Here is a 12,721-nt window from a genome sequence, read left to right on the forward strand (position 1 = left end):
TCCACAGGTGCATGCATACACACCCCTGTAAGTCTGTGCATGGGGTGCATGTGTATACACACCCATAAACGTTTATGCATCAGGTGAATGTGTATACAGACCCAGGTACATACAGGCACAGGATGACTGTGTATATACACCTGCGTAAGTATATGCATGGGGTGAATGTGTATACGCACCCGTGTCTGTATATGCATGGGGTGAATGTGTATACACACCTGTGTACATATATGCATGGGGTGAATATATATACACACTGTGTCCACACATGCATGGGGTGAACATGTATACGTGCCCATGTACATATATGCATAGGGTGAATGTGTAGGTATATGCGTGGGGGAGTGAATGTGTATATGCACCCGTGTACATATATGCATAGGGTGAATGTGTATATGCACCTGTGTAGGTATATGCATGAGGTGAATGTGTACATGCACCTGCTACACTAGGTATATACTGCTCTTTGTTCAGCCACACCAAGCTCTGCCACCCATCCTCGGGTCAGTCATGGAGTACAGAGCTCAATACAAAGTCTGATCCACATCCCACAGCCTGAGACAGCCCAGCCCAACTCTGCTGCCCAGAGTTAAGCCTTCATTCACGTTGTCATCTCTGTTGTTTCCCATGCTTCATCAACAGAGATTCTTCACCCACCCACGTGGCAACCACAACCACTGAGGCTAGAGATTCCAGGGCCCCCTTTGCCCTACCTTGCTGGCCAGGATGCGGGAAACCTCGTCATCCACAGAGCCAGGGGCCACAGCGAGGTCAGGGTTGCTGCTGCTGATGCTCTTGGAACGCGCCAGGTAGAGGCTTGCGGGGCGACCAGAGCCACGGGCCAGTGTGGCAGCCTGCACTGTCACTGGAGGGGCCCCTGAGGATAGAGTGAATAGGGTCAACCACCCACCCACCTGATGTGGTGCCTCCCAGTCCCTTCCTACTCAGCTAATCTCTGCAAAATCACTTTCCTTCTCTGAGCCTCCAAGTTCCTCATCTATAAAATGGGTATAATGGCTGCTGCCTCACAGAGATTTGGGGGGCATTGAAAAACTGAGAATAGGCCAGGTATAGTGGCTCATGCCTAAAATCCCAGCACTTTGGGAGGGCAAGCCAGGAGGATCACTTGAGCCAAAGAGTTCAAGCCCAGCCCAGCCAACATAGCGAGACTCTGTCCCTACAAAAAAATTAGTGAAAAAATTAGCCGGGCATGGCAGTGTGCGCCTGTGGTTCCAGTTTCTTGGAGAGGCTGAGGCAGCAGGATTACTTGAGCCTAGGAGTTTAAGGCAGTAGTGAGTTATGATTGTAACACTGCACTCTAGCCTGGCCAACAGAGTAAGACCCTGACTTTTTTTTTTTTTCTTAGAGTGTTTCAATCTTTTCGCCCAAGCTGGAATGCAATGGCGCAATCTCAGCTCACTGCAGCCTCTGCCTCCCGGGTTTAAGCAATTCTCCTGCCTCAGCCTCCTGAGTAGCTAGGATTACAAGCACGCAACACCATGCCCAGCTAATTTTTTTTTTTTTTTTATTTAATGAGACGGAGTCTTGCTCTGTCGCCAGGCTGGAGCGCAGTGGGGAGATCTTGGCTCACTGCAACCTCTATCTCCTCGGTTCATGTGATTCTCTTGCCTCAGCCTCCCAAGTAGCTGGGACTACAGGTGTGCGCCACCATGCCCAGCTAATTTTTGTAGAAATGGGGTTTCACCATGTTGGCCAGGATGGTCTCGATCTGTTGACCTTGTCATCTGCCTGCCTCAGCCTCCCAAACTGCTGGGATTACAGGTGTGAGCCACTGTGCCTGGCCTATTTTATTTTTTGAGACAGGCTGGTCTCAAACTCCTGACCTCAGGTGATCCACTTGCCTCAGCCTCCCAAAGTTCTGGGATTACAGCCATGAGCCACCATGCCTGGCCGACCCTGACTCTTAAAAAAAAGAAAAGAGAAAAAAGAAAAAAAACCCTGAGAATAATGCCTGACACGTAGGGGTTGGTGTTTATTTGGCAAATTAAAAAAAAAAAAAATCCAACTCTATTGAGGGTTCACTATGTGCTAACCATTTTGTGTGGATTACTATGTCATGTACTATTACCAGTGCCCCCATGAGGTGGGTACTATTATTATCCCTGTTTTACAAAAGGAAAAACAGGCTCAGAGAAGTGACATCACTTGCCCAAGGTCATAGAGATTGTAGGTGGCAGGGCCAGGATTCACATCCAGACAGCTCAGCTTCAGTCCCCACTCCAAGCTACTGAAGAGGCTTGCTGACTATCTGAATCATTTTCCAGCCAAGCAAACAGAGGCCACACCCCAGGGATGGGGCAAAAGTGGGCAAGACATTATCTCCCTTGCAAGTTGCTCAAACCAGCCAAGGCCTGTGAGGCCTCAGGGCCTTTGCACATGCTGTTCTCACTACCTGGATGCTCTTCTCCCAGATCTTTCTTTCTTTTTTGAAACAGGGTCTCGCTCTGTCACCTAGGCTGGAGTGCAGTGGCGTGATCTCGGCTCACTGCAATCTCCACTAAAGTGCTGGGATTATAGGCATGAGCCACCGTGCCTGGCCCCAGCTAATTTTTGTATTTTTAGTAGAGACAGCGTTTCATCACGTTGGCCAAGTTGATCTTGAACTCCTGACCTCAAATGATCCATCCAGCTCAGCCTCCCAAAGTCCTGGGATTACAGGCATGAGCCACCGCACCCAGCCTCTTCTCCTAGATATTTCTCGTCTCCCAGGGATTTCTACAAACTCACCATCCGGGAGGCTGGGCTCAGTGCCAGGCAGGCGAAAGGCGTAGTGGACGTAGGCAGCCAGCTGTGGGCAGTGACCGCGGGCATCCTGGGCTGCCTCCAGGCTCCGGTGAACAAGGCTGACTACATGGGCCATTGCTTCAAAGGCTCCACGGCCCAGGTTCACTGCGGGGCAGAGCAGAGGTCAAGTTCCAGGGCCCAAGGCCTCTCACCTCCCCGCCCACTTTCCAAATATAAAGACATCAGGATTTGAGGGATCATGTGCTCATTAAAGGGTCACAGATTTTTTTTTTTTTTTTTTTTTTTTTGAGATGGAGTCTTGCTCTGTTGCCCGGGCTGGAGTCCAGTGGCATGATCTCCACTCACTGTCACCTCTGCCTCCCAGGTTCAAGCAATTCTCTTGCCTCAGCCTCCCGAGTAGCTGGGATTACAGGCATGCGCCACCACACCCAGCTAATTTTGTATTTTTAGTAGAGAAGGGGTTTCTCCATGTTGGTCAGGCTGGTCTCGAACTCTTGACCTCAGGTGATCCGCCCGCCTCGGCCTCCCAAAGTGCTGGGATGACAGGCGTGAGCCGCCACACCTGGGCCAAAGGGTCACAGAAGACCTTCTCTGGGTGCAGGGGACTGGAGGTCATTTTTCAGATGAGAAAAATGGCCAGAGAGGTAAATGAGCTTATAGAAGGTCCCTCAGGACCTCAGGAACTCAGAGCCACGTGGATGGGGAAACTGAGGTCTGAGGCCACATTCGCTCACCAATCTGGCCACTGATGATCGGGGGCCTGACGACCAGACGCACCAGCTTGTCCAGCACGTGGTGGGAGAAGGCCACGAGGGGTTCGGGGCTGGCCAGGCGCAGTGCTGCAAGACTGGCCCGCAGCTCCTGCTCCACGTTGCCCTCGCTCAGCACAGTGTCCTTGAGCCGGAATGGGAAGGCGCCCTCCTCCAGGACGTGCACCAGGGTGAAGAACTTGTCCAGGTGGGGGTCCTGGGTAGGGATGTGGAGTGAGCAGGGTGGGGCCTCAGGGGATGAAGACCACCCCTGCATGAATCAGCAGCTTCCCTTAAAGCTGGGTCCAGCTGACCAAAGTCACGTCCAAGGCCCGAGGCCAGACCTCCCCAGCCATCGGCAACTGTTACTCAATCCTGGGGCAGACAAGAGGGGAGCAGGGCGGGACTCTTGGTTCCCGTCCCACCCCGTACCTGGGGGTGCACAGAGGACACGGCCGTGAGCTCCACACTGAACACGCCCTTGTGACCGTCCACCCAGCGCATGCCCGGCAGCGCCACCTGTGGGAGGGAAGTACCAGGTGGGCACTGGTCAGCCCTCCCCGACTGATCAGGTCACCCAGCGGCCCCAGCCATTGCGACACTGCAGCAGGAGTGTAGCCCGGTCTGGGGGTGCAGCCAAGCACCCCGCCCCCAGCCCTGGTCCCAGTAGACTGAGAGGGTCCACTGGGTAGGCTGGAAATCCACATGCCAAGGAGGGGGACAGAGAATGGAGACACAGGGCTAATGAATATTCATTGAGTAGGTCAGGAGACACAGGGCTAATGAATATTCATTGAGTAGGTCAGGAAACAGGATAGGAGGATTTGAGGCCTAGGGTCATTAACGATGGTGCATTCATAGGGAATGATAAGGTACTACGAGGGCAGGGGACAGTGATCAGGAAGGCAGGCAGGGTGGCTGAAGTGGGAACGGAGCAGAGAGGCAATGGGAATCTTTGGGGAGGACATGTAGGACACGGAGAGGCATTAATAGGGGGATAATGAGCTACACAGGGGCCCTGGAGGCACCAGTAGAGGATAACAAGCCTCCCAGGATTGACAGGAAGGAAGGCAGGTGACTAGGGAGTGCTTCTGGGGACAGTGCATTGGCAGGCAGGAGCCCCAGGGCACATACATCGGGTGTGAGCACGGAATAGCTGGGCGGTGGCTGGTCCACAGACACTGGGAGACAGAAGGGTCCGGTCCTCAGGCGCCCGTGCTGCAGCAGTGGGATCCACTGGGGAGAGGCTGGAGGTCAGGTCTGCGGCCAGGCTGGGGGACGAGGAGGGCTCAGGGGGAGGGAGGGAGGGGACGGCTCACAGTAAAGCCCACGGGTGTCTCCAGGGCAGTGCCCGGCCGGGGCTGGCAGCTGACATGGTAGAAGGTGAACAGCAGATGATGGTTCTCTGTAACGCAGGCTGGAAGATGCAGCTTGAACTCCTCGTAGAACTCGGGCGACCTGGCAGAATCGGGCTGCAGGATCTGCTGGGGGCTGGGGTCCCCACTGTCTGCCCCATCACCTCTGCCATGCCATGCCCTCATTGCTGCTAGGCCCCACTGTCTCTGCTGTCTGCCTCAGCTTCCCTCATTAGCACTCTGGGAGCCTCTACCTCTCTTCTTCCTGTCCCCCATCTTCCCATCGATGCTGCCTTATGTGTATATATAAGGGACATCCTCCTATCCCCATGAGTGCCCCCAAGTTCCTCACGTGTCCCCCTACATACTTGTTATGGTAGACCACCGGTGTGAAGGCCTCGCGGGTAAATTCACTGCAGCTGGACTTGCCAAAGATGACCTGGGAGAGTGGATTCATGAGGTACCCATGGGGGATGCCCTACCCCCCTTCCCTGGGGCGCAGCCACTGACCGGCAGAGCCTGGCTGGGGTCCTCGCCTGTCATGTACTGCACTCGCACGGCAAGGTTGCGCACGGAGCCCTGGCGGCTGCTGAAGTTGAGGCTGTGCGGGTACACGTACAGCAGGTTCCTGTGGGGGGCAGGATGGGGGTGTCAGAGGGACAGGGGCCCTGAAGGTGCACATACGAGGCTGGGGTGATGGGACAAGGCTGGCTGGGAGCACAGACAGTCCAAGAAGAGTAGGTCATGAGGCTGGGGCGGTGAGGGCCAGGTGAGAGAAAATACAGGTATCAGTCAGGAGATACGACAGAGGGCAGAGGGTGGGGGACAAGCAAGCACCCTCAAAGCACAGATTGGGAACAGTGTGGTAGAGGGTGGGAATACAGAAGGACATTGGAGGCACTCATGGGGTACAATGACACACAGAAGGCAGAGAATAGCGAGGCACTCAGGGCCAGAGTTCCAAGGTGCCTCAGGTGGCCAGTGGCCAAGCCTAAGCCCCACCCAAGGGCCTGACTGCCCTTCCCCCAGGAGGTCACTAGAGTTATGTGGCCTATTTCTCAGGTGGGGAAACTGAGGCCAGAGTCCGAGTCATGCCTCCTTCCCCCAGGGGCAACTCTGTGCAAGCCTTGACCCCTCTCTGGGCCTCAATTTCCCTATGTGTATAATAGGCACTTCAGGCCTTCCAGCTGAGCCTTTGTAATGATACTGATGATGACAAATAACAACAATGACAATAATTACACCAAACACTATTACTACGACAATGAAATAATTGTGCCTACTGTGTGCCAAGCTCTGTTCTAAGCACTCAACATGAAATAACTCATTTACTTCTCACAAGTAGCTCATGAGGCAGGACTAACATCACTGCCATTTTACAAGCAGGGAAACTGAGGTACTTGCACAATCACCCAGGGAGTAAAATGGCAGTCAGTGGTGATCTGGCATATGCAGGTCTTGGAGATCAGGCTGTGTGACCTTGGGAGAGTCTCTGCCACCTGCACCTGCCCCCTTGGATACTAACCAGGCCAATAAAAGCCCCCACGTGGCAAGTGTGTGGGAGGGGAACAAGAGCAGATATTGTAACGGCAGGTCAAACAGCTCGGGGCAAACCACCAATGCTTATAAAATCTTTACTATTATTACCATCATCATTGCGATGCCTATTCATAGATGGAGAAACAGGCTCAGCATGGTGAGTCTCAGGAACTCCCAGCAGGGTCTGGGGCCCGTCCTCTCCCAATGCCCCCCACCCACACCTGGCCCTGAGCCCCAGGAAGCGTGATCCCGGCATGGCCCAGTCGGACATTCGCCTGATGCAACTATCGCACCACCGCCAGGCCCTTGTGCAATGCGGGGCACCGGGCTGGCCAGTTAACGATTGACTGGGGATCAGTGGGGGTGTGAGGCATAAAAGGCTTCAGTGACAGTGCTGTGACTACACACTTAAACCCTCAGTCATGCCAGTGCCTGCTCTGTGCCTGCTGTGGGCCCTGGCAATGGTGACCCGGCCTGCCTCAGCGGCCCCCGTGGGCGGCCCAGAACTGGCACAGCATGAGGAGCTGACCCTGCTCTTCCACGGGACCCTGCAGCTGGGCCAGGCCCTCAATGGTGTGTACAGGACCACGGAGGGACGGCTGACAAAGGCCAGGAACAGCCTGGGTCTCTATGGCCGCACAATAGAACTCCTGGGGCAGGAGGTCAGCCGGGGCCGGCATGCAGCCCAGGAACTTCGGGCAAGCCTGTTGGAGACTCAGGTGGGCACCGTAGCTGCGACACTCTGGGGTGGCCAGGAGTCCGAAGAGAAGTTCGTGTCTAGGGTAACCAACCATCCTGGTTTGCCCAGGACTGAAGGGATTCCTGGGATACAAGATTTTCAGCGATAAACTCAGGCAAGTCCTTAGGTACACAAAGATGAGTTGGTCATCCTACTAGTGACTCACTGTTTATTAAGCAGATGGAGGAGGATATTCTGCAGCTGCAGGCAGAGGCCACAGCTGAGGTGCTGGGGGAGGTGGCCCAGGCACAGAAGGTGCTACAGGACAGCGTGCGGCGGCTAGAAGTCCAGCTAAGGAGCACCTGGCTGGGCCCTGCCTACCAAGAATTTGAGGTCTTAAAGGTAAGGAGCTCCCCCAACCCTAGTGGGCTGAGACCCTGATTTCCGGCCAGAACTGGCTTCTGCACCTTGAGTCCCAAAGACCTCCCAGATCAGCCTCCCAGCTCTGTGGCTTCTACCCTGCATGTCCCCAGACAAAACTTAAGTCCTTTTGTGTGCCTCACTTTCCCCATTTGCAAATAAGGGCAACACCTGATATCTCATGGTAGGGCCAGGTACTCAATGCAGTTAAAACATTCAGCATGGGGCGGGCACACAGTTGGTGCTCAATAAATTCTTTTTTTTTTTTTTTTTGAGACAGAGTCTCACTGTCACCCAGGCTGGAGTGCAGTGACATGATCTTGGCTCACTGCAACCTCCACCTCCTGGGTTCAAGTGATTCTCCTGCCTCAGCCTCCTGAGTAGCTGGAATTACAGGTGCACCAGCTAATTTTTGTATTTTTTAGTAGAGATGGGATTTCACCGTGTTGGCCAGGCTGGTCTCGAACTCCTGACCTCAAGGGATCTGCCTGCCTTGGTTTCCCAAAGTGCTGGGATTACAGGTGTGAGCCACCACACCTGGCCAATAAATTCTTACTACTAGAGAAACTGGTAACATTTCGTGAGCACCCAATAAGTACCCAGCACTGTTCTATGCCCTTTAATAATCCATACGATGGCTGGGCATGGTAGCTCACGCCTGTAATCCCAGCACTTTGGGTAGCTAAGGTGGGTGGAACACTTAAGGTCAGGAGTTCGAGACCAGCCTGGCCAACATGGTGAAACCCCGTCTCTACTAAAAATACAAAAAATTAGCTGGGTGTGGTGGCACGTGCCTGTAGTCCCAGCTACTCAGGAGGCTTAGGTAGGAGAATCGCTTGAACCTGGGAGGCAGAGGTTGCAGTGAGCTGAGATCGTGTCATTGCACTCCAGCCTGGGTGACAGAGCGAGACTTCATCTCAAAAAAAAAAAATCCATACGACGTTCATCACCTCCCCATGAAGTGAGTCCTATTTTATCCCCATTTTACAGATGGGGAAACTGAGGCCAAAGAGCATTGCTGACTTGCTGGGTCACACAGATACAACAGGGGGGCTGGGGCAGGGGGTCAGAGGATGGGAGGTGAGGTGGCCATTGGCTGAGGTTTCCATTCTGACCCCCACAGGCTCACGCTGACAAGCAGAGCCACATACTATGGGCCCTCACAGGCCACGTGCAGCGGCAGAGGCGGGAGATGGTGGCACAGCAGCATCGGCTGCGACAGATCCAGGAGAGGTGAGCCTGGCAGGGGTTTGGCAGGCAGGGCAGTTGGATGCGGGGTGCACAGGGTAGCTGGAAAGGGGCCCCCTCACCTGGGCTGAGCCACATCTCCCTCCCCAGACTCCACACAGCGGCGCTCCCAGCCTGAATCTGCCTGGATGGAACTGAGGACCAATCATGCTGCAAGGAACACTTCCACGCCCTGTGAGGCCCCTGTGCAGGGAGGAGCTGCCTGTTCAATGGGATCAGCCAGGGCGCCGGGCCCCACTTGTGAGCACAGAGCAGAGACAGACACAGACGGGGACAAAGGCAGAGGATGTAGCCCCATTGGGGAGGGGTGGAGGAAGGACGTGTACCCTTTCATGCCTACACACCCCTCATTAAAGCAGAGTCGTGGCATCTCACTCAGGGTGTCTGTGTGTGTCTTCGGCTTAGGGAGACCCCACCCAGCATGATGTATGAATACCTCCCATTCGAGTGCCCAGCTGGGCCCCTGAGGCCGTACCTGTAGCTGGTATGGGGGGCATAGACTTCGCGGGCAGGGAACTCCAGGATCTCCTTGGTGGGCCGGCCCCTGGGGTCCGGGTAGGGCTTGATATGAAGCAGCTCAGGGGAGAGGCAGAAGTGGGGATTTTCAGGAGCCGGAGAAATGTCGATCTTGAGCTGGGCTGGGAAGGGAAGAACCAGTTTGCACCTGCCTGGGAGCCTCCTGGCCCAGCCCACCCTTTCTGGGCTGTGGAATCAGGGCAGACTCTCCCACGATATTCTCTGGGGACTGGGGGCTGTGTCCGTCAGGCGCCAAGGCCAGAAATTGCCCTCAACTCTGCTGTCTCTCACCCTACAGTTTTTTTGTGTTTTTCTTTTTTTTAAGTGGACTCACGCTCTGTCGCTCAGGCTGGAGTGCAGTGGGGCGATCTCGGCTCACTGCAACCTCTGCCTCCCCGGTTCAAGTGATTCCTGCCTCGGCCTCCCAGGTAGCTGGGATTACAGGTGTGTGCCACCACACCTGGTAAATTTTTGTATTTTTAGTAGAGACGGAGTTTCACCATGTTGGCCAGGCTGGTCTCAAACTCCTGACCTCAAGTGATCTGCCTGCCTCGGCCTCCCAAAGTGCTGGGATTACAGGTATGAGCCACCGCACCTGGCCCCCAGGCTGGTCTTGAGCTCCTGGGCTCAAACCATCCTCCTCCTGCTTCAGCCTCCCAAAGTGTTGGGGTTACAGACTTGAGCCGCTGCACCCCAGCCTTACCCCTACATTTGATCAACTCTGCCTCCAGGACCCCTGCCTGCCCCCCTGCCATTAACCACCTATTGACGCTGTATCCATCTTATTTATTCTGCTTCTTGTCTATGGTCCCTATTAGAAGCTGTAGCCAGCCCCTGAGGTCAGGGATTTGTCTATCATGGTCATCGTTGGGTCTCTGATGCCCCTGGCACAGTAGGTGTTCTCAGTGTAGGTTTGTTGAGTGACTGAGTGAGTGATACTTCTTGTGTATGGGGTGTGCCACGCACCAGTCACAGGACGTAGTCGCCGCAGCAGGGACGACGGGCGCCTCATGTCAGCCAGGAACTTGAAGAGGTCCTCGTCACTGAGTCGCTCAGCCTCCTACATGGGACCCGCTCCCGTCAGCCTGGGCCAGGGGGCTAGGGGTCCCCAGGGATAATGCAGCCAGCGGGGAGTGGGGGAGTCCCTGGCCCCGGGGTAGGACACCTGCTTAAAGAAGTTTGTGACAGTTAGCGTGGCTGGACGGAAGCCAGAGAAGCTGCAGGCGTCGTCCCCACTACTCGCCCGGTCCTGGGGCCCCCGGCGGCGGCGGTCTGTCCAGGCTGGCCGGCGCTCTAGAGAGGGGAATGACATTGACAAAAGGGGGACCAAGATGAAACAGGGAGACTCGGGGCGGCACAGTTCGGCCAGCAGAGGGCGTACCCCCTCGCCCCGTAGCCCCGCCCCAGGCCTGTCAGCTCCACCCTTTAGCCCCGCCCCAAGCCTGTTAGCCCCGCCTCCTTACCGCCCTCCGAGTCAGAGTCCCGGTCCAGCTGCCCAGCGCTGCTCACGATGTTGGCCAAGTGTACGGCCGTCCAGGCGAAGGGCATGCGGTAGCGGCCCAGGCGGGTGCAGAACTGCTCGGCCGCCAGGCGCAGCTTCTCTAGCTTCTCTTTGTTCTGTGGGGAGACACCGTCCCCTGCCAGCTCAGCATCCTGAGCTGCTGAGTCAGGGATCTGCCCTGCCCCTAGTCCAGCCTCCACACACTTACCTTGGCTGTGTCCACTTCTTTCATCACCATGTAAGGCTCACAGCACTCACTGATGTCTCCTTGCTGAAGCACCTTCTCCAACTGCGGGGCAGATGAATGAATCCAGTGAGGTGCTGCCCGAACGCTCTGTTTCCCCGTGCTGGCTCCCCAGCCTCCTGGACCCCTCATGGGCCCTGAGACACTCCTATCATATGAAGGCCTTTGCTCCAGCACCTCCCATGGCTCCCACTGTCCTTGGGCTCAAGGGTTAGTGCTTGGCCTGCCTGGTGGCTACTCCCTCCCATTCTTCCGATCTACCCCCAAACCCCAAGCCTGCCTTTAGCTGGTGATATTTTCCCTACATTTACTTATTTATTTACATTTATGTATGTATGTATTTATTATGTAGAGACAGGGGTCTCGCTATGTTGCCCAGGCTGGTCTCAAACTGTTGGGCTCAAGTGATGCCCCTGCCTCTGCCTCCCAAAGTGCTGGGATAACAGGCATGAGCCATCACGTCCCCGGCTTGCTGTGAATTTTTTTTTTTTTTTTTTTTTAAGACAGAGTCTCCCCTGTTGCCCAGGCTGAAGTGCGGTGGGATCTCAGCTCACTGCAACCTCTGCCTCCTGAGTTTAAGCGATTCTCCTGCCTCAGCCTCCTGAGCAGCTGGGATTACAGGCATGACCCACCACACCTGGCTTTTTTTTTTTTTTTTTTTTTGTGAGACGGAGTCGCTCTGTCACCCAGACTGGAGTGCAATGGTGCCATCTCGGCTCACTGCAACCTCTGCCTCCCGGGTTCAAGCAGTTCTCCTGCCTCAGCCTCCCGAGTAGCTGGGATTACAGGAGCCTACTACTACGTCTGGCTAATTTTTGTATTTTTAGTAGAGACGAGGTTTCACCATTGGTCAGGCTGGTCTAGAACTCCCAACTTCAGGTGATCTGCCTGCCTCAGCCTCCCAAAGCACTGGGATTACAGGCGTGAGCCACTGCGCCCAGCCAATTTTTGTGTTTTTAGTAGAGAATGGGTTTCACCATATTGGCCAGGTTGGTCTCGAACTCCTGGGCTAAAGCAATCCTCCCGCCTCAGCCTCCCAAAGTGCTAGGATTACAGTTGTGAGTCACCGTGCCTGGCCTTCCCTACATTTTTCTTTGTTAGTGTAAACAGAGGCCACTCTGGGCATGGCTCTGAGCCATGAGGCCTAGACTCCAATCCTGACCACTCAGGGGCTGTGGGACCCTGGACAGTGGGACCCTATCCACTCTGTGCCTCAGTTTCCCCATCTGGAAAATGGGAGCCATGGCACCCCTCCACCTTGGGCCCTGTGGTGAGGACTGAAGGAGGGATCCCTGTGAAGCGTGACCATAGCAGCATCTGCCTGTGGACACTGGATTCATTTCATCATTGCAACCTAATTGAAGGTTTTGAGAAAAGAAACTTGACCTCCCTCCCAGAAACAGAAAATCTCAAATGAGGGTGCCAACTAGGTCTTTCATCTGTCCACAAACTTCCCAACAGCATCTCACCCACCTCCAAGGACCCCAGCCTGTCACATGTGCCCAGGGATGGCTTTTCTCCCAGGCTGCCCACGTATGGTTCTCAGCTCAACTGTCGCCTCTCCCTGGAAGCCCTCGGTGATTTCTCCCCAACTGAGTTGGGTCAGGGGCCTCCTCCCTGCCTGTGTTTCCCCCACAACAGCCCTGATTACCCTTCTTGGTGATGTATCTGTCTCATTCTGTGAAGGCAGGGACGAAATCAGCG

At 55.1% G+C, this 12,721-nt stretch overlaps 1 protein-coding gene across 5 annotated transcripts in view; it reads right to left on the reverse strand.

Moving 5' to 3' along the window:
• Nucleotides 1-12,721, reverse strand: part of DOCK6 (dedicator of cytokinesis 6) — a 62,814-nt gene that overhangs the window by 32,749 nt on the left and 17,344 nt on the right. For all 5 annotated transcript variants that reach the window (XM_054463955.2, XM_054463954.2, XM_054463956.2 and 2 more), the window contains 13 exons: nt 10,982-11,062; nt 10,736-10,889; nt 10,438-10,565; nt 10,239-10,332; nt 9,232-9,394; nt 5,381-5,498; nt 5,239-5,309; nt 4,835-4,973; nt 4,650-4,751; nt 3,948-4,034; nt 3,501-3,732; nt 2,749-2,910; nt 714-877 (listed from right to left, as the gene is read on the reverse strand). In XM_054463955.2, the coding sequence (XP_054319930.2) occupies nt 714-877; nt 2,749-2,910; nt 3,501-3,732; nt 3,948-4,034; nt 4,650-4,751; nt 4,835-4,973; nt 5,239-5,309; nt 5,381-5,498; nt 9,232-9,394; nt 10,239-10,332; nt 10,438-10,565; nt 10,736-10,889; nt 10,982-11,062 (1,695 nt within the window). The remainder of the gene's footprint in view (nt 1-713; nt 878-2,748; nt 2,911-3,500; nt 3,733-3,947; nt 4,035-4,649; nt 4,752-4,834; nt 4,974-5,238; nt 5,310-5,380; nt 5,499-9,231; nt 9,395-10,238; nt 10,333-10,437; nt 10,566-10,735; nt 10,890-10,981; nt 11,063-12,721) is intronic.

Source organism: Pongo pygmaeus, chromosome 20, assembly GCF_028885625.2.
Source record: "Pongo pygmaeus isolate AG05252 chromosome 20, NHGRI_mPonPyg2-v2.0_pri, whole genome shotgun sequence".
NCBI classification, from domain to species: Eukaryota; Metazoa; Chordata; class Mammalia; order Primates; family Hominidae; genus Pongo; species Pongo pygmaeus.